The 20,631-nt window shown below is 43.4% G+C and overlaps 1 protein-coding gene across 2 annotated transcripts in view; it reads left to right on the top strand.

Moving 5' to 3' along the window:
• Positions 1–20,631, top strand: part of GLG1 (golgi glycoprotein 1) — a 150,834-nt gene that overhangs the window by 125,094 nt on the left and 5,109 nt on the right. For both annotated transcript variants that reach the window (XM_023245357.2, XM_023245355.2), the window contains exons 13-25: positions 1,525–1,611; positions 2,896–2,958; positions 3,676–3,789; positions 4,814–4,902; positions 6,033–6,150; positions 7,360–7,452; positions 11,028–11,165; positions 13,467–13,590; positions 14,506–14,648; positions 14,839–14,940; positions 16,127–16,234; positions 17,814–17,934; positions 18,553–18,659. In XM_023245357.2, the coding sequence (XP_023101125.2) occupies positions 1,525–1,611; positions 2,896–2,958; positions 3,676–3,789; positions 4,814–4,902; positions 6,033–6,150; positions 7,360–7,452; positions 11,028–11,165; positions 13,467–13,590; positions 14,506–14,648; positions 14,839–14,940; positions 16,127–16,234; positions 17,814–17,934; positions 18,553–18,659 (1,407 nt within the window). The remainder of the gene's footprint in view (positions 1–1,524; positions 1,612–2,895; positions 2,959–3,675; positions 3,790–4,813; positions 4,903–6,032; positions 6,151–7,359; positions 7,453–11,027; positions 11,166–13,466; positions 13,591–14,505; positions 14,649–14,838; positions 14,941–16,126; positions 16,235–17,813; positions 17,935–18,552; positions 18,660–20,631) is intronic.

Raw genomic sequence — 20,631 nt, 5'->3', positions numbered from 1 at the left:
CCATACCGGAAAGCATAGAGAAGCAGCAGCCCCCAGAATTACATGCATGCTGTGAATGGTTCCTAACGATTTTGTGCCTGCTTTAAAAAAATAGAAAAGCTACATTACTGCTTTCTAGCAAATGAAGTTAGAAGGTAGTGTGTCCTCTGTGGTGAGGAGTAAGTCCTTGTTTAAAGCTCCAGTAATACTAGCACAAAGTGTGAACTCAGGTTTCTAGGTTCCATTTTTACTACTCCAGAATATCCTCTGGGATTAAACTATTAAAAACTTACCCGTGCAGGAACGGGGTATGTTTAAGAAGCAACATGGCTCACTATTCAGATCTGCTCACCCTGGGAATGCCATTTTCAGCAGGCTACCTCCTGGGCCTGCTGCAGTTCTGTCAAATTTATTGTTAGAAAACGCTTGCAGTTCAGCTTTCTGCTGCCTCTGTCTAATGAAACAAAAGATATGGTCACATGGAATCCCAGAAAACAGTTTCTTTCCATACCCCCTTTGAAGTAACAGTGAGAAAGCTATGCTGTGTGGCAGTCCATTGCTGTGAAGCTTGGCTCAGGAAAGGATTCTATGACTGGGATTTTTCCCTTAGCCATTTATCTTACTCCCGAGGTTTTATGCATTTTCCTTTAGGGATTCCCCACCCCACCCCCGCTTTCTGGGCATTGTATAATTCCTACACCCCCCTGCTCATCACTTCCTATTCTAATTCCAAAACAGAGATTCTTGCAAAATAGTAAGTTAAACTTGATCCTTTAATAGAGCCCTTTGCTGAGAAATAGCTGTTGATATGCTTTGGGAAAATGAGCTTCTGTTCTACTTAAAACCTCTATGTTTCTAAAGGGAATAGTCATGGAATGATACTACGAGGTCTCTCCAGGTCAGTTTCCAAAGCCTAGATGAGATAGTGTTTAGATGTCCAAACCCTAATGTGCTCATTTGCTTTGCAGTTTTCCTCAGGATCTTTCTATGTGGGCCAAGGTTAGAATCCCACATTTGACTTGCAGGAGCTATAAGTTCTATGCTGTGTTTTGGATCCTGGGTCCCAGCCTACTTTGCTCATGAAAAGTCTTAAAATGTTCCATGTCTTTCCCTGTAAATCTGTTGTTCGTTGATTATTATTGGTGCTCAGATTTAAAATGGGAGCAAAGGTGTTCAAAACATAGGTTAAAATTGAATGGCAGGTTGTTGATAGAGTGGAATAAAGGCCTGATGAAATTTTTAGACTCTGAGGACATCTCGACATTGATTCTTGTTGGACTTACTGATTGGGCCTTCTGTAGGATTTGCATGGCTATTGTAGCCCCTTGTGACCCTCTTAACTACCCTTTTACATCAAGTACTTATTTTTCAACAATCCCAGTTTGGGGACTCAAATAAAGCTTTAGTGTTCTGTTCAGTGAAATAGTTTTTAAAAGGAAAGATAAGGAGGACCACTGAAAAGGAAGTAGTAGACCCTGTTCTCTCTGCTTCCCTTGTTCATTTATATAATTGACACATGCCAAGGGATTGCTTTCTTACTTGCAGGAGCTAGAGTGCCTCCAGGACCACCTTGACGACCTGGCTGTAGAGTGCAGAGATATAGTCGGCAACCTCACTGAGTTAGAATCTGAGGTAAGCAGTCTGCAGCTTGTAGATGGCGGCAGCCCTGTCAGCAACCTGTCCTCTGTTCTCAGGCTTGCTGTTTTTCAGCCCCGAGAGTGTCACTTCTCTCCGCTGGCTTTACCAAGAAGTGTTTTGTTTTGTTTCCTAAACCCCTCTCCTCATTTCTCCAGAGAAATAGCCCATACATTTAGCCCTTTGGTTTTCTTCATAAATTAGAATTATCACAGTGATTAGACCAATCTTTTCCCTGGCCTTTAAGAAAAGCTAGCAGCTGTGCTTCAGATCTCTCAGTCACGTGCAAGCCCAGTCCGAACATTCCCGTTCCTGTTCTCTTACCTTAGCTCTTTCGGTTAGGTCATCTGGTAATGTTTGTGTCATCATTAAGAAAATAAAAGGCTGGGATTTCCACTTAAATGTGGAAGATTGAATACACGTGTTTATCCGTGTAACTCACTAAAATATTAAAAAAGAAATTAGAAAGTCTCATAAGCAAGAAATACTATTTAGAAATACAGCATTACTGGGGAAGGAGCAGATAAAAATGTTAAAATGGTCTTGTGGGAGCAGAAATCAGGGAAACGGGAAATTGCTATATTTTTTATCATAAGCCTTTTAGAACTGTTTGAATTGTCAAAAGTATCAATACGTACAATTACATTGCTCAGCTAGTCTTTTTTTTTTTTTTTTTTTGCTTTCTATTTTTCAAAAGTTTATTGCTTTCTTTCATCTTCTGTCATCTCCCTTCTCCAATTTTCATTGTCCTTATGGGCTTTTGAGGACATTCTGGGGTGTGTCACTCTTTAAAGGAAGATATTATTTCAGCAGCCAGTGCTGCACAGAGGTTGCTGTCTGCTTAAAGGCATTTGTGTATGTTCCCCAGAGGCAGTGGTTTGTCGTCTGTTTTAGGAGCTTATAAACTAAAGACAGATGTCAGTTACCCGCATTTTCATTTTGAACTGCTTAGCCATTTGGAAAAACTCCAAAGGCTAAACACTAGGATTACTGTTAAATGTTTTATTTTCTGTACTGTTCTTAATTCTGCCTTATCTTTTGCTCAGGCCCAAGGGGTATCTGCCTCTAGAAAACCTTGCCTTTCAGAATATAATGAAGGAGCAATTCTCTCTGTGCTGTGGCTGTCTAACCTAAAGACCCGACTAGCTTCCAGATGGACACCTTAGATTATGGCGATGGCAAATGCCCATCACTTGCTACTGAGTCGGAAACACAAACTTGGCCCGCTTCCTAAACTACTGACTCTAAAGCAGAATTATTAATATGTTTAATCTCCCACAGGATATTCAGATCGAAGCCTTACTGATGAGAGCCTGTGAGCCCATAATTCAGAACTTCTGCCACGTAAGTAATGTCTGGAGAAATGGATTCAAAACAAAACCAAATTCACTGGGACTTTGTGTGTTGCACTAACTTCCTTGTCTTCGGCATACATTACTCCTGAGTGATCATCAGATTGATGAATTAAAGTGAAAAATGTAAACAAAATCAAGAGACGGGTGCCACCATTCTCAGAAACCTTATTTGATTATCGTTGGTAGATGACCTGGTATGTGGTTAGTGGCAGTTGTGGAGATGCCCTTTACAAGGGGGCAGGGGGAGGCCCTCCTGAGCATAGCCGTGTTGCCGCCAATACATCAGCCTGGGGTTTGTTAGCATTAATAGTAGCTGCACCTCCCGACTCTCTTCTTGTAAATTAAATTAATTCTGTTATTTTGAACTAGCTAAATTACAGGGGTGAAACCATGCCGGAACCAGGAGGCAATGTTGGGTGTGATGCTGAAAGCCAGCTGCTGGCGTCATGTAGGGGAAGGAGTAAAAACCCTGCACAGTACATGTTCGTGTCGGAGCTTCATGCAGGGCAGCTTGCTGTGCCAATACTGATAAACACTGATAAACATCCCTTGTAATTTCGCAGGCTTATTTTGGTATAATTTATGAGGCATCTTGTTGGTGAAGGCTCTAGAATCAGTCTCGTTTTCCATTTTTCTATGAACTAGGGTGCACGATTTGTTCACTAATTGTTAGAAATGAAATGTAAATGTGCACTGCCTTCCCCAGGATGTGGCAGATAACCAGATAGACTCTGGGGACCTGATGGAGTGTCTGATTCAGAACAAACACCAGAAGGATATGAATGAGAAGTGCGCCATTGGAGTTACCCACTTCCAGCTGGTGAGTAACAGCAGGCAAATCCTGGCTGTCTTGGCTGCTTGGATGGCTCTGAATTCTTTCTCTTCCAGAGCATCAGGGCACCTCTTCTGTGAGAAATCTTTTTTTTCCAAATATATGTCCTCTCTGGCTCTCAAAAAATACGGTCTTTTCCACTATGGCCAGGCACGATGGTAGGCTCTAGGAATGCAGTGCTAAATAAAGATGGAGTCTGTACCCTTAGGGAATAGCGATGAGTCACATTGTTTGCTTTTCATAAGATACGTTAACCTTTGCTTGCACAGAAAGTATGACTGGGATCTGCTGTTTTGTCATTGTTCAGTGCAGCAGCCCAAATGTCTATCAGTGTACTGAACTCTTAAGCCTTTTTTTTTTTCTTCTAAATCGTACTACCCAGGTCTGGCATCCACATCAGGTTAAACTGTACTTTTCACAGTTACACATGTCTAAAGAAAGTGTTTCTGGTAAAGCAAGCACTTCCTTCCCGGGAGGATGGAATCTGTCATCTGTATAAAATTGATCTCTTCCCAGGGCCTATGGGCTACGTGGCTGCCTTTACCAAATGATATTGAGGGCCTCTGGAGTGTGGGTACTGGAGACAGTGGGCAACAAACCCTGCCCTTGTCTGTTCTGTGTTCTAGTAAGAGAAAGACACAAAACACATTTACAAATAAGTACAGAGTCTCAGGTGGGCTAGAGCTGCATAAGGGCTAGAGGATGAAGGAGAAAGGGGACTTGAGAAGGAGATGTTTGAGTAGAAATGCTGAGGAGGTGATGCGCGGACCAGGGAGGATCTGGGAGAAGGGCTTCGTGGCAGAGGGAGCAGCATGATTGGAATGGCAGGAACGCCAGGGTACCCTTAGCAGAGGGAATAATGGGGAGGTTGGCAGGTCACGAAGTCTGAGATGGAGAGCAAGTTTCACAGGGCGTGGAAGGCAGGCTTCTGCAGTCTCTGTGCAATCAGCCAGCACTGCCAACCGGAACTTGCCACAGAGCTGCTGATTTTCTTTCTCATCATCTTTTTCAGGTGCAGATGAAGGATTTTCGGTTTTCTTACAAGTTTAAAATGGCCTGCAAGGAGGATGTGTTGAAACTTTGCCCCAACATAAAAAAGAAGTATGTAACGTTTAATTGATTAATTCTGCTTCCCTAAACTCTGGACAAATGTCCTGTGTACTGGTAGGGTTAGCCTTGGAGGCCTGCACACTCCCTTGGTAGTACGGCCATGCACTTGGGCTGTGTGGCCACATGATCTTTATGGCTGCCTGCAGCCACAGGGGACGGTGGTGGTTCTGACACAGAGAGCCTGGAGGCTAAAGGGGCGATTTTAATGTTCCCAGGTTCAGGCTGTCTGACTGAAGAGGCAGATTTAGATTGTTACTTAGAGAAGCCAGTTATAGTATGAATAAGAGGTTAACTGCCTCCCAACATCATTCCGTTATGTTAACTCTTTGGGAGAGCAGCAGGGGCTTTTACTGAATTAGAGGTCTAGTTTGGAAACAAAAACTTTATTCATTTATGAATTCAGTCTCAGGGCGCCTGGGTGGTTCAGTCGGTTAGGCGTCCCACTTTTGATTTTGGCTCAGGTTATGATCTCACAGTTAATGAGATCAAGCCCCGCATCGGGCTCTGCGTGGACAGTGCGGTGCCTACTTGGGATTCTCACTGTCTTTCTCTGCTCCTCCCCTGCTCACACTGGCTCTCTCTCAAAAATAAACATTAAAAAAAAAAAAAAAAAAAAGAATTAGGTCTCAGTGAAGACGGTGATGGGCTTTTACAGCATGGCTGCCTGAATTCTTCCATCTTACTCTTTGCAAAGGCATGTTTCTAGAACACATCTCTCTCCCTCATATAAATCAAGTTCCCATTTTGCTCAAGGTCCTGTACCTCTCAAGAATGAATTTCACAGCTCATCAAAGAAAGACACAGTCTAGAGTTAAGAGCAGCATTCCTCTCTGGTCTCATGTTTTTAGCAAAACAAGCATTGAACTGTCCTTACGTCCCCTCTTGTGGCCTCCCTACCTGTCAGGATTGTAGTGCGCCTTCAGTCATTTGTGACATAAGAGAGTCAGGTTACTGCTTTTAGCGCTTTTAACACAATGAGACTTCTAGAAAAAGCATTCAAAAACGTGGTAAAGAGGGTCATGCATTCTGGAGTGTTGATGTGGCCCCTGCCCCAGCTCAGCCCCTGGCTCTCTGCCCTCATGTGGCTCCAGCCAGTCTCAGCCTTCTCCTTTCCTTGGCAGGGTGGACGTGGTGATCTGTCTGAGCACCACTGTGCGCAATGACACTCTACAGGAAGCCAAGGAACACAGGGTGTCCCTGAAGTGCCGCAAGCAGCTGCGGGTGGAGGAGCTAGAGATGGTAATGCCTCATACATAGCACAGCCTCTGGTCCCAGAAACACAGAGGCGGGTCTGGAAAGTTGGGTGAAGGGTGAGGGCAAATTGAAAGGTTTTAGCCATTATTATGATTGTTAAGATTTGGAGCCTTGTGCTCAGATCTTACCATGTGACAGCTTCTTGCTTCACTTTTCCTAACCGATAAAGTATTTTTACCACATGTAACTGGAAGCTCACTATAGGACAAGCTGTAAGCACATGATACAGTCCGTGCATCAGTAATGCCCTCAAGGATCAAGGGTCTCTCCCTGTTTGCTTTGCTGTTCGTGGCACCAGCTTCATGGTAAGGCTGCTTCCCCTCACCATGGCTACCTGCAGCGGCTCTGGCCTCCTGCTCCACGTCGTCTCCAGCAGGAAAGTAGAACAGGAGAGACCTCCTCCCTCCCCCACAGCCTGTAGCCAGATCCTTCCCTCAATTTGCTCGTGTCAGCTGGAGATCTGTGCCCACTCCCTGACCCACAACAGTCTCCAGGGGAATGCCATGCCCTGAAGAGCTTACAGATCACGAGGTACAACAGTTACTGGCAAGTCGAATGCAGTGTGCGCTCTAAGGGGAAACTTATGTTGCTTTTGAGGTTAAGCTAAACAGCTAAAAATGCTTAGTATATTCTGTATTGTGAATTCTACTTATTTCACTTCAGTCTAAATAAAAACTAAAAACTAGTAATGAACACCAAACACCAGTAATATTGCAAAAGTTACATTACCAGATTTTCACGTAGGGTGGGAGTGATTCGGTGGTAATTATGTGTGAAGTGGAGCTCTCCTCGATATCCTAGTGTAATTGAGACTTTGGGTCCCTAGCGTTGGACCTCGCTCTTTCAATAAAACAATAATAAAAGTAGAACCCTACATTTATATAATGCTTTAATTTCCTGAAGTGGTTTCCACATCATATTATCTTACTTCATTTCACAGCAGTCCTGCGAAGGGGCCGGGTAGGTGGCAGCATTTTGTTTTGCAAAAAAAGTCCAAGGCCATCTAGCTAGTTAGTGCAGAATTGAAACTAAATGCCAGCTCTCCTTTTACTGCGGTGGCCCCACTGCTCCTATTTTGCTGTGTAAAGGTTGTGGTCACTAGACAAGATCTGGTCAGTACGTGAATATGTAGAACATTTGACATCTCCAGTTTTGAGTAACCTCACTTTTCCATGCTGGCCCCCTCCCATACAGACAGAGGACATCCGTCTGGAACCAGATCTGTATGAAGCTTGCAAGAGTGACATCAAGAACTACTGTTCCACTGTGCAGTATGGCAATGCTCAGGTAACTGTCTGTTTATATTTTTTAATTGTGAAACTGTGAAGGTAACATTTTGGGACACCTAAGTGGCTCAGTCGGTTAAGTGTCTGACTTTTTATTGCAGCTTAGGTCATGATCTCATGGTTCATGAGTTTGAGCCCCACATTGTGCTCTCTGCTGGCTGTGAGGAGCCTGCTTGGGATTCTCTCTCTCTCTCTCTCTCTCTCTCTCTCTCTCTCTCTCTCTCTCCCTCCCTCCCTCCCTCCCTCCCTCCCTCCCTCCCCAACTTGTGCGCTTGTGCTCTTTCTCTCTCACTCTCTCAAAATACACTTGAAAAAATTTTTTATTGTTATGTTTATTTATTTATTTAGAGAGTAGTTGAGAGACAGAGTGCGAGGGGGGAGGGGCAGTGAGAGAGGGAGACACAGAATCTGAAGCAGGCTCCAGGCTCTGCACTGTCAACACAGAGCCTGATGTGGGGCTCGAACACATGAGTGTGAGATCATGACCTGAGTCAAAGTTGGACGTTCAACTGACTGAGCCACCCAGGCGCCCCTCAAAATACACTTTAAGTAAAAAAAAAAAAAAAGAGGGGGGGCGCTTGAGTGGCTCACTCGGTTAAGTGTCTGACTCTTGGTTTTGGCTAAGGTCATGATATCACGGTTCATGCGTTCAAGTCCCACATCAGGCTCCACACTGACAGCACAGAGCCTGCTTGGGATTCTCTCTCTCCCTGTCTGTACCGCCCCCCCCCGCCCCCCCCCCCCCCCCCGCCAATCTCTCCCTGCCCTTTCTTTCATAATAAATAAATAAACTTAAAAAAAAAAAAAAAGAAAATGTGAAGTTAACATTTTAGCCGTGAATTCTTTGCTGGTGGAATGAGCCTCGTCACATTCTGTCCAGCCTAGTCATCCCCTCCTAAGCTTCACCAGACTTTCCCAAAGGAAGTTCCTTACCTGCATTCCTCATGTTTTCCTGTTCATTCTCTTCCCTCTTTCAGGTTAGCTTGTCCTTCTCCACCTTGTCTGCCTAAGAAGCTCTTCACAATCCTTCAAATGTCTCCTCCTCTCTGTAGCTTTTCTAACACCGTGTACCTCCAGAATTGATTATTCCCTTACTCTGTGCCTGTTGCACAAAAGTTCTTAACTGGAAGTCACATAGGAATCACCTGGGAAATCTTGTTTCTTTAACGCACAGAACTGGGCCCTGTCCTGAATTAGTATTAGTCAGGAATGAAGTACAAAGAAGTGATTTTTTTTTTTCTTGTAATGTTCTTCTAGTGACTCAGCTACGTTTTCTAGTTCAGGGAATTGCCCTGAAAGCACCACACTGGTGCTTTAGCCTTTGAGATAGTGGCTTCATTATCGTCTTGTATCTGCTATTGCTGATGTCTATCTCACTCTCGTGTCTGTGCAGATCATCTACTCTGAATTTTCTCTTTATCTTTAATGATCCATAATTCCGCTGGCATGTAATCAGGGATGGGTTTTTTGTTTTGTTTTGTTTTTTTCTTTATCTTAGTTGGCTCTTTCAGTCTCAGAATTCATGTTTTTCTCAATTTGGGGAAATTCTCAATTATTGTTTTCTTCCAAATACTGCCTTGCTTTTACTTCCTTCTAGAACTCATATTAGACAGTTGGAACATCTGAATCTGTCCTCCATGTCTCTTCATTTTTTCTTTCATACTTGCCATTTCTTTGTTATTTGTACTGCATTGAGGTAATTCCTCAGGTCTATCTCCCAGCTTAAAGATGTATTCTTCAGCTGTGTCCATTCTGTTTTTAGAGAGACTCCCAGTTGGGAGTTTTATTTTTTGTTTCCATAATCTGTTACTGGTTCCTCTCATAACCATCTGTTCTTGATTCTGGTTTACCATTTCTTTCTGTATTGTTCTGAGGACATTAAATATATTTTTTTAATTGTTCTCTTACTTTTTCCTCTCAGTTATTTGGTGATTCTTGGTTGTCCCTTGAGGATTTCATAGAAGTCTCATGACTTTATGCTACAGCTCTAGTTCCTGCAGATTCCCATCTGCTTCCCTTCTTTATCATTTATTTCATTTTTTAAAAAAATTTTTTAATGTTTATTTATTTTTGAGAGAGAGAGAGAGACACACACAGTGTGAGCAGGGGATGGGGAGAGAGAGAGGGAGACGCAGAATCCGAAGCAGGCTCCAGGCTCTGAGCTATCAGAGCAGAGCCTGACGTGGGGCTCAAACTCATAAACCATGAGATTGTGACCTGAGCCAAAGTCAAGGCTTAACAAACTGAGCCACCCAGGCGCCCCTCATTTTTTTTTTTTAATAATATCTAAAAGGTTGGTGTAAGGAAGGGGAGATTTATACTCAATTCACTATCTTAAAATCCATCATATGGCACTTTATGCTTTTATGTTAACCTGCTCATCTTTTTTTTTTTTTAAGGTTTTTTTTTTTTAACGTGTATTTATTTTTGAGAGAGAGAGAGACAGAGCATGAACGGGGGAGGGGCAGAGAGAGGGAGACATAGAATTCGAAACAGGCTCCAGGCTCTGAGCTGTCAGCACAGAGCCCGATGTGGGGCTCGAACTCAACAGAGCGCGAGATCGTGACCTGAGCTGAAGTCGGACACTTAACCAACTGAGCCACCCAGACGCCCCTCATCTGTTTTTTTTAAGTTTGTTTTTGAGAGAGCGAGAGAGTGCAAGTGATGGGAAGGTCAGAGAGAGAGGGAGATACAGAATCCAAAGCAGGCTCCAGTCTCTGAGCTGTCAGCACAGAGCCCAACACAGGGCTTGAACTCACGCACTGTGAGACCATGACCAGAGCCGAAGCCAGATGTCCAATGAATTGAACCACCCAGGCACCCCTCGTCTTTTTTTTTTTCTTAGATATTTGTTTATTTTTTGAGAGAAACAGAGGGGAGGGTGGAGGGGAAGAAAGAGAGGAAGAGAATCCTAAGCAGGCTTTGCAGTGTCAGCACACAGCCTGACATAGGGCTCGATCCCACGAACCTGAGGTCATGACCTGAGCTGAAATCCAGAGTCAGATGCTTAACCGACTGAGCCACCCATTGTTTTATTTATTTATTATTTTTTGATTTGTTTATTGTAGTTGTTTATAAAAGTTTGCCCTGTGAGACTGTGTATTTATCAGGGGTAGCGACTGGGCCTCATTCATACCTGGCATCTAATGCTCTATTCTCATGGGGTAAATGGTGAGTGGAACTGAACCTCCTAGCTTGTGCCTACTGACTAGTCAGGGATATTGCTCCCTAGAAAAGCAGAGTGCCTAATGTGTGCTCCAAATGGAGTCTTGACAAAGAAGAGCTAGAGGACAGAAAAAAACAAGAATCTTGAGGGGGATTCCTTCCCTTTAGCCTCCAGTGCAGCCTGCTCAACTCATCCATTATTTTTATACAGTCTGGTTCACTGTTAGACCTAAAGCTGTAAATCTGCAAGCATAATTCTCCTTCGTGAGGAAATTCTGACTCCTCTTACCTTGGAATTAGGAATGGAATGAAAGAGAGGGGATGCACTAAGAACTGAATGCTGTAGTGAGAACATATAGATTATCAATCCCTGATACATCCCTTAACTTGACCATAATTCTTATGCCCTAGATTATTGAATGCCTGAAAGAAAACAAGAAGCAGCTAAGTACTCGTTGCCACCAGAAAGTTTTTAAGCTACAGGAGACAGAGATGATGGACCCAGAACTAGACTATACACTTATGAGAGTCTGCAAGCAGATGATAAAGGTAAGGGATCCCAAACCAGGGGCTAAGTACAGGGTAAATAAAAATAACAACATAAGCTTCTTTAAACTTTGGAGCAAATTTTATAATCTTTCCACTCAACCTGTTTTATACAGAGGAGACAGTGGTTCTCGTGGTGTGGTCCCTAGCTCAACTGCATCATCACCCCCTGGAAACTTACAAATGCTTGGGCCCCACCCTCTGCCTACTGAATCAGAAACTCTGGGAGCAGAGCTAATAGCTTTAACAAGCCTTCCAGTTGATTCTGATGCACGCTCAAGTTTGACAACCATCGAGCTAAGCTAACTGACCTCACTTTGACCTAAGGCACAAGTAAATAGATACCCAGTAAATATATGATTGATTTTTTTTTTAATTTTTTTTTTAACGTTTATTTATTTTTTTGGGACAGAGAGAGACAGAGCATGAACGGGGGAGGGGCAGAGAGAGAGGGAGACACAGAATCGGAAACAGGCTCCAGGCTCTGAGCCATCAGCCCAGAGCCTGACGCGGGGCTCGAACTCATGGACCGTGAGATCGTGACCTGGCTGAAGTCAGACGCTTAACCGACTGCGCCACCTAGGCGCCCCAATATATGATTGATTTTGAGGGCAGTTAGTGGTAGGTATGTTGAGAAAGTCACCACCAAATGTCTTGATCATCCACCTACCACAGTCAAAAGGCTTTTCTATTTTATATGTTCTTTTGTTTCGTATACTTCTCCAGTGAACGTTCTCTGTAACAGGCTAACTTGAGAACCTAAATGCCAGTTCCTTGTTGTATCCACATGTATAAAGAGATTTAAATTTAAGGTTCTAATACACTTAAGATAAAATAAAAGCAAATGCTTTATTAAAATAAAATGTTACTTAAAAAATAAAATACTACTTTTAAAATAAAATGCTGGTCCACTCTGGAAAACAGTATGGAGGTTCCTCAAAAAACTAAAAATAGAACTACCCTGCGACCCAGCAATTGCAAAACTAGGTATTTATCCAAGGGATACAGGTGTGCTGTTTCGAAGGGACACATGCACCCCCATGTTTATAGCAGCACTATCGACAATAGCCAAAGTATGGAAAGAGCCCAAATGTCCATCGATGGATGAATGGATAAAGAAGATGTGGTGTATACATATACAATGGAGTATTACTCGGCAATCAAAAAGAATGACATCTTGCCATTTGCAACTACGTGGATGGAACTGGAGGGTATTATGCTAAGTGAAATTAGTCAGAGAAAGACAAATACCATATGATTTCACTCATATGAGGACTTTAAGAGACAAAACAGATGAACATAAGGGAAGGGAAACAAAAATAATATAAAAACAAGGAGGGGGACAAAACAGAAGAGACTCATAAATATGGAGAACAAATTGAGGGTTGCTGGATGGGTTGTGGGAAGGGGGATGGGCTAAATGGGTAAGGGGCACTAAGGAATCCACCCCTGAATCATTGTTCCACTATATGCTAACTAAATTGGATGTAAATTTTTAAAAATTAAATTTAAAAATAAAAAATAAATAAAATAAAACGCTGCTTTTCACTCTTTCAGATACCAAACAGAATTGTGAAAGTTAGAAATGTCTTTAGTTGACCCTGGTAGATTTGAGTCCTGTGTAAAAGCTGAAATGCCAGGCTCTGATCTGAGGGAATTTTGTAAGATTTTGATGACTTTTGTAAAAATCAGTCATCAACTTATATTAAGATATCCGTAGGCTGTAATTAGCAGATACATTGTTGATTAGCAGATAGAGGTAGAATTTATTGTTAGTCCAAAATGGATCTCTGACTTCAAGGACACTAACAAGTGTACAGGGACTAGCCCCACACCGTTTGGTAGCATTATAGCCCCCATAGTTAAAAGATGAACTAGACAGGTCCTTAACCCACATTCCTGTTCACATTGTTCAGTGGGTAATTTTTAAATTTCCCATTGGGATTGGGTGGATATGGCTTGAGGGCTACCTGGCCACCTGGTACAATGTTATGTTTTTACTTTAACAGTGTTTAAGATCATGAGATGCCATGTAATGTAACATAGCCATGCAGGTACAGAATCAATCCTGTGCAAAATAGGAAACAGTGAGGGTAGTAGGGAGAAATGTGAGAGCTATAGTAGAGACTTGATAAAAGGAGAAGTGGAGTCTGGGTGTTTATTCAGGTTTAGCTGTTTCTCTTGTACCAAGTGATATCTTCAAGCTGATTTTGTCATTAGCTCACCAGTAGGTGGAAGGGTGATGCAGATGATGTTCATTGCCATATTTGGATAACTACGTTTGTAAATCTTTGTTTCTTGCAGAGGTTCTGTCCAGAGGCAGATTCCAAAACCATGTTGCAGTGCTTGAAGCAAAATAAGAACAGTGAATTGATGGATCCCAAATGCAAACAGATGATAACCAAGCGCCAGATCACTCAGAACACAGGTAACATCATGGCTTGGCTTTCCTGGTTCCATTGAATGTGGCTTAAATGGAGCTGAGTCGACATATATCTACCTAATTAAACTACAGATATTTTGTTGCCTGTGGATTTCAAGGGAAGAGTCTGGATCTAGTAAGGAAAATAACATATTCTTCCTTCAAAGAGTATTTGGCAGAATGAAAGTCATAGGAAAGAGGAGACAGGAAGTCAAGGCTGGAGTTCTTTGAAAAGTCTAGAGATTTAACAAAACTTCATGCATGTGGCAGGAGAATATATGGGTAATGTTTTTTAGAACAGAGAAATTTCAGCTCTGAGTTGCAAGACCTTAGAACATAGTGGGCAAGATGAGTCTAGTATTCTCAGTGTTTTCCAAAACCTCTGTTATGGGGAAGGTTGGTGATGGCTGAGTGATTTTTTTGAGAACTACTAAAGAATACTGGTACCAGCAGACCCCACAGACGTGCTGCAAGGTAGAATTCCTGGGGTCTCTGTGTCCACATCTACCCTTTCATTTAATTATATTGCTGATTAAAAGCAGTGTAGTCAGGACTCTTCGGTGGCTCAGTAGGTTGAGCATCCACCTCTTGATTTCAGCTCAGGTCATGATCCCAGGGTCTTAGGATTGAGCCCCGTGTTGTGCTCCACGCTGAGCCCACGTGGAGCCTGCTTAAAATATTTCCCCCCTCTTCTTCTCCCCCCCCAAAATAAAAAATAAAAACATGCACCCAGAAAAAATTTTTTTTAATTTAAAAAATAAAAACAGTGTAATGAATGCTCGGTAAATGTTTAGCAAATAAACAAATCAGTAGTTTATTTGTGGTCATTGATGTAATATGTACCCTTTTGAAAGGTAGATCTTGAATATTTTTGAATCCAGGTGGAATATTTTATCACATACTGACAACTTTCCACTCTAGATTACCGCTTAAACCCTGTGCTAAGGAAAGCCTGTAAAGCTGACATTCCTAAATTCTGCCATGGTATCCTGACTAAGGCCAAGGATGATTCGGAACTGGAAGGCCAAGTCATCTCGTGCCTCAAGCTCAGATATGCTGACCAGGTAAACAGTCCTGGGCTCTCTGCAGAGGTGTGTTTATAGAAGCCCCTCTACTCCCGGCAGGTTTTTCTTTAGAAGCCCCTAGCTTACTCCTACTTTCCCAAGACCTTTTTCGTACCTTCCCAAACCAGGGACCAAATAAATAGCTCAAGCTGTCTGATAGGCTGATGAACTCTCCTTTTGTCAAATGTAGCGGCTCTCTTCGGACTGTGAAGACCAGATCCGGATTATTATCCAGGAGTCTGCTCTGGATTACCGACTAGATCCTCAGCTCCAGCTACACTGCTCAGATGAGGTAGGATTTGGGTCTGAAGCTGGTTGTGAACAGAGCTGGTCAGAGAAGTGTTTATTGAAGAAAAGTTCTGTACCGTCTTTCCCTTTAGCCCTGAATCCAGGGCCCATCTTCTGGACTTTTCATTGTTTGAATTTCTGGTTCCCTGTGACACTGAATTAGACTTGACATTCATCCTATCACTATAGAGTGTTGGTTCTATATTTCTCTGTTGTATTAGAGTGTTCTTTTACTATATCTGTCTCCGTATAGTTCTTCCTTCTCCTTATTCTGATGCTCAACCTAGAATTCCCCAAGACTTGCCAGAAAGAGAAAGTGCTCCTGGGGTGCCTGGGTGGCTTAGTTGGTTAAGTGTCCGACTTCAGCTCAGCTCATGATCTCACAGTTCATGGGTTTGAGCCCCACATTGGGCTCTGTACTGACAGTTTACAGCCTGGAGCCTGCTTCAGATTCTGTGTCTCCCTCTGTCTCTGCTCCTCCCCCACTTGCGCGCATGCGCTCTCTCTCTCTCAAAAATAAATAAATAAATAAATGTTAAAAAAGTTGGGGGTGGGGGGGAGGAAGAAAGTGCTCCTATAATAGCGCTAAAGAAATGCCTGTCTTTGGACTTTGACTTCCTAGCTAGAAAAGCCCATGTGGAGAACTGTGTTCGACATATGTCAGTTTTAGGGGTTCATAGCTGAAGATTTTTTAAAGATGCTCATTCACAGCTCCCAAGGAAGACTTAAGTTTTTAATCTTTGGTGTGGACTGTGTTTTAGAACCTGTGTGTGTGTGTGTGTGTGTGTGTGTGTGTGTGTGTGTGTGTGTTGCCAAGTTGTGAGTTGAGGTTGACTCTGAACCTTTGTAAATGCCAGCCATTTGCTTTTAGTATTTCACTTGGCTATGTAACCTTCCTCCTGTGGAATCAAGGGGTAGCCTTCTTTGTGACTAGTCCTGGGACACTCTGACTCAAATGTCAGGGTTGACAGCATAAACGTCAGTATACTGACTGGTTTTTGAGTCTGTGTGCCAGTCTTTGTGACAGTGAATGGAGCCCAGCATCTCATCCAGGACAGGGGGCGGGGCGTGAAGTCCACTAGGAGACTGAGGAGACATCCAGACCATATGGGAGGGTCACCAAACCTGCAGGTTTCAGAGACAGGGTTTCTGGTGACAGCAGAGATGTGTTTTGTGTGTCTCTGGAACAGATCTCCAATCTGTGTGCTGAGGAAGCAGCTGCCCAAGAGCAGACAGGTCAAGTAGAAGAGTGCCTCAAAGTTAACCTGCTCAAAATCAAAACGGACGCATGTAAAAAGGTAATACTGCCAATGGCCTTGTTTCCCTGCCTGCTTTTCACAAAACTTTTTCTTCCCTTCTGATGCTGTAGTCTGCATATCTTAGCAAGAACATCTAAACCTTCCTTCCCGGGATTATACGTTTCTTCCCTCTTACGAAACTTGCACTAGATTCTTGACAATTAATCACCTATAACTGAAATATTCTTCCACATGTACTCATTATTTATGAACATGTCTGATCCCCATGACCAGGCCGTGGTTTAAGGCCCTGTGAGTGCAGAACTGAAAGCAAAATGTCAAGTCCAATAGTATCAGTAAAGATACTGCATTCATAAAAATCATTTCAGAAATAGCTTATAAAAACGAAGTTATCAAAACATGACTATTAAACATACATTATCTTGGAAAATTGCAAATGAAATAATATATTTGATCTTTTTAAAAAAGCTTTGTCTTTTTTTGAAAAGTGTTTGAGTGATGTCATTTTTGAGTCACTGAATATTGTACACAGATATTTTCATCTGCTGAAATGTTTCTGATTCCACACGGCCTGAGGAATAATGGGAGATGGCCAAAAGCTAAATCCAGAAGTTTTCCTTGGACTAGTTTGTCATCAGATGATCCCATTTAACTTTGAAGAGTAATATTTGAGTTTTGTTTTTTGTTTTCTTGTTTTTATTATTGTTGCTTTACAGAGCCTGTAGTCTTTCTCTTGAGCAAACTAATTTTTATTTAAGAAAGCACTTTTGGCCTGTTGTTACCTCCTGTTCTTTCAAGTCTAAATGGAAAGTCTGCAGAGCTGATGTCACTTCCATCATGGTTATGTTCCTCTTGTTTAGGACATCTTTAGACTCACTAAGAGTTTTTCTTGCAGTAAAAATTATGCTCTGTGAATCTTTTTTATCTTTTGAGGATAACGGAGGTAACATGAAACATTATGCAAACATTTTTCTTTGTTTGCCTGGGAGTTTTAAAACTCTGGTTTTTATTTTTTTTATATATATTTTTTAGTGTTTATGTATTTTTGAGAGAGAGATAGAGACAGAGTGCGAGCAGGGAAGGGGCAGAGAGAGAGAGACACACACAGAATCTGAAGCAGGCTCCAGGCTCTGAGCTGTGAGTACAGAGCCCAAGGCAGGGCTTAAACTCACAAGCTGTGAGATCATGACCTGAGCCAAAGTTGGACACTTAACCAACTGAGCCACCCAGATGCCCCAAAACTCTGGTTTCTAGATTTCACATTTTCATTTTTCTTAAGAAAATAGCCGTATTATACCAACCGATATAAATACTAACATTTAGTATGCAACATATACAGCCCACCAGACTGCCAGAAACCCACATCTGATCTTGTAGCCCCCGCTTCGTTTAGCACATAGCTTTGATCATACTAGGCCTCCGAGTGTATGGAATCATTTGCTAAAAATCTGCATTCTTTGTGTCATCACCACATTGTCCCTGTCTCAGAGTAAGTTCTGTTGTTAACCCACACCCTTCCCTCCTTGACTTTACTCTTCGTATGTAAAGTATTTGCAGATAACAAATCTGATGTATTTCCTCTATAAAAGCTTGCTCTACGATGATTCTTCCTTCTTAGGAAGTGTTAAACATGCTGAAGGAAAGCAAAGCAGACATCTTTGTGGACCCAGTTCTTCATACAGCGTGTGCCCTGGACATTAAGCACCACTGTGCAGCCATTACCCCCGGCCGAGGGCGTCGTAAGTCACTGTTCACTCTGGCCCTCTCTGAACTACCTTGGGAGGAGCACAGACTCCTTCTGAGACAGCACTTGCGGGTACTCTGTTCTCTAGCTGCAGCACAACCACAGACAACATCCTCTGGGGGCCTGGTTGATGCCGGGACTAGGCTTTTGTGGCAGAATGAATTTAGGAATGAATAATCCTGCAGGTTTGAACTGACCTAGACATAACCAGAGGTAAGGTTCTGATGAAAAGGGAAGGTTGAGTTATTTATCAGGGAAGCAAAACTTAACTCATGATCATGGCCTCTTCCCCCTTGGCCAAACTAGAGCAGCTTCATCAGCTCACCCAGTGGCCACACTGGGTGGATCCTGGGCAGGTAGAAGAAAGTTGTTTCTGAGCCAGACATGCCCAATAAAATAAGAAGGTTTTAAGGGTCTGTGGGCAGCTGGTCCCTTGGAAACTCAACATCATTTTTCGCCGTGTTAAATCTTTGGTCCAATTTCCTAGAATGGATTTAACTTTGTGTAGCCTATACATCTGAATTCTCTGGTGATAAGGTGCCCTCCTCCCCAACCTCATAGAAATTTCTGTTCTGTACAGTTTTAGACTCTTCTCATCCCTTTTCTTTCACAGAAATGTCCTGTCTCATGGAGGCCCTGGAGGATAAGCGGGTGAGGTTACAACCTGAGTGCAAAAAACGTCTCAATGACCGGATTGAAATGTGGAGTTATGCAGCAAAGGTAATGCCCAAGAGAATCTCCTGAAGTGGCCATCTCTGTCCGTTCCCCAGATATTCCACTTGTCTTTTTGTCCTTGTTGCGAGACCAGCAGTAAGTGTATTTGAAAAGTCTGGCACTGCCCTTGGAAGCCTCCCTGGCTGTCTCTGAGCCTGCGGCCACCATCTCCTTTTGCCAGTGTCTGCAGGCTTTGCCGGGGCCACTGCTTTGTCCTCACTTGCCCATAGTCCACCGTGGAAAAGTGAGTCACCCAAAGGATGGGATAAAAGCCAGCTGTGCAAAGAGAACCAGAAATCATGCCCAGGGGAAAGCAACCAGGCTGGCCACTGTTGTCTTAAAGCTCGTTTTTCTGATTTTAGTCAGTGTTTGGCAGGAGCATATGTATGTGCGACGAGCCCCGGCCTTCGCCCTCAGCTAGGCTGAAACAGGAACGCTGATAGGGTAGAGAGACATCAGGACAGGTGAATGTGTGTGATACCCAGGCAGACTTGGGCTAGGGGAGATTTTTCGTACAAAAATGCAGCCTCAGCGAGAAGAGTAACAGTTCTTCTCATGTGCACATTGCTTTGTGGTGCCTAACACTTCGCTGGACATACGACCTCACTGAACCTTGAAACGCAGCAGGGTAAGTGGAGTGATTATTTCCCCACTTTACAATGGAGGAAACTGTGACCTGCCCAAGGTGCCTCAGCGAGAAAGTCAGGTTTCTAGATCCACATTCTATCACCCCACATCGGGATGGACATTGCCAGTTGCCTTAGGTTAAGAAAGCGATCATGAGGACCCCCCTGCTTCTTGGCCAGTTCCTCCTGTCACCCACATGAAAGGTCAAGGGTACCAGGCAAACAGGAAAGACCATGACAAGTCTTCACACCTAGAAGTAAGGGAAATGAAGAGAAGGGATCGCAGCTGTCCAAGTAGCACATACGCCCTTCACCCCTTCTCCCGAAGGAACGAAGTTGGCTTGGAAGCCCTCCGTTAAGTGAGGCAGCGGAGAGGGGCCAAGTCAGTCTCTTCCTTCTCTCTGCTTCTGCTGGGGAGCTGCTAAACGTTGCTGCAAAGAGATTCCACTGCTTGTTTTGTGTCGACAGATGTCAGTGCTCAGATCACGTTAATCTCACTCTGCTCTACGTATGCGGGACGAGCATAGAAACAGATGTAGCCAGACATCCCTGGGCACAGCCTCTCAGGCACCCAGGCTAAGTTGAGACCCAAAAGAACAGGTCCGTGTGCACCTGGGGAGTCTTTTGGCCCTGATTCTGCCATAGCAGGCTGCATAGAGAGAGGTCCGTTCAGAAAAGCAGTGAGGCTGAGAATGAAGACTGGCTAGGCTGCAGAGCCTGTGATTACAGGAGCAATGCAGTGTACTCGGTCAGCCTGAGTCATACTTGCAAACTGTTTCTGATGGGACCGCACTCCTTATTTAATGGTGAGTGACAGGAAGTCAAGATACAGAACCAGCATCCAACACAATCTCAACTGTTTGTTCTCTGTGGTTTTTAATAATAAATCAGAACACCTAAGACCCTGTGTGACCTGGTACAAGTAATCACGTCCCACCCCTTGGCCTGTGGGTCTTCATCTGTAAAATGGGAGGAATACAATCTACTCTCAAGGATTGGTACGAGGACTAAATGATTGAAAACCTGTTGAGTGCTCTGCGAGGGCTTATGTGGCCAGGTCTTGAGTGTGAGGGCTGCTGTCAGGTTGGCAGGGGCGGGGATGGCGTGAGATGGATAATATGAGACCCCACCTCTTTGTAGTTGTCTGTATTTTCTCGCCTTATGTAGTAGATATATACCATAGTGTGATCAGGAAAAGGAGTTGTGGCTCTGTGTTTGATTGTCTTGTCCCTTGCCCTTTCTCCCAAAAGGAAATGACATAAATTAAACTAGGAATTGAGAGGGGCGAGTTAGACCTAGCCCTGCCTCCAACCCAGTTCTGTGTCCAAGGCCTGTGCCGCTGTGTGTCCTTC

Source organism: Felis catus, chromosome E2 (genome assembly GCF_018350175.1).
Source record: "Felis catus isolate Fca126 chromosome E2, F.catus_Fca126_mat1.0, whole genome shotgun sequence".
NCBI lineage: Eukaryota > Metazoa > Chordata > Mammalia > Carnivora > Felidae > Felis > Felis catus.
The sequence above is the reverse complement of the archived record's forward strand: the minus strand, read 5'-3'. Positions and strand labels throughout refer to the sequence as shown.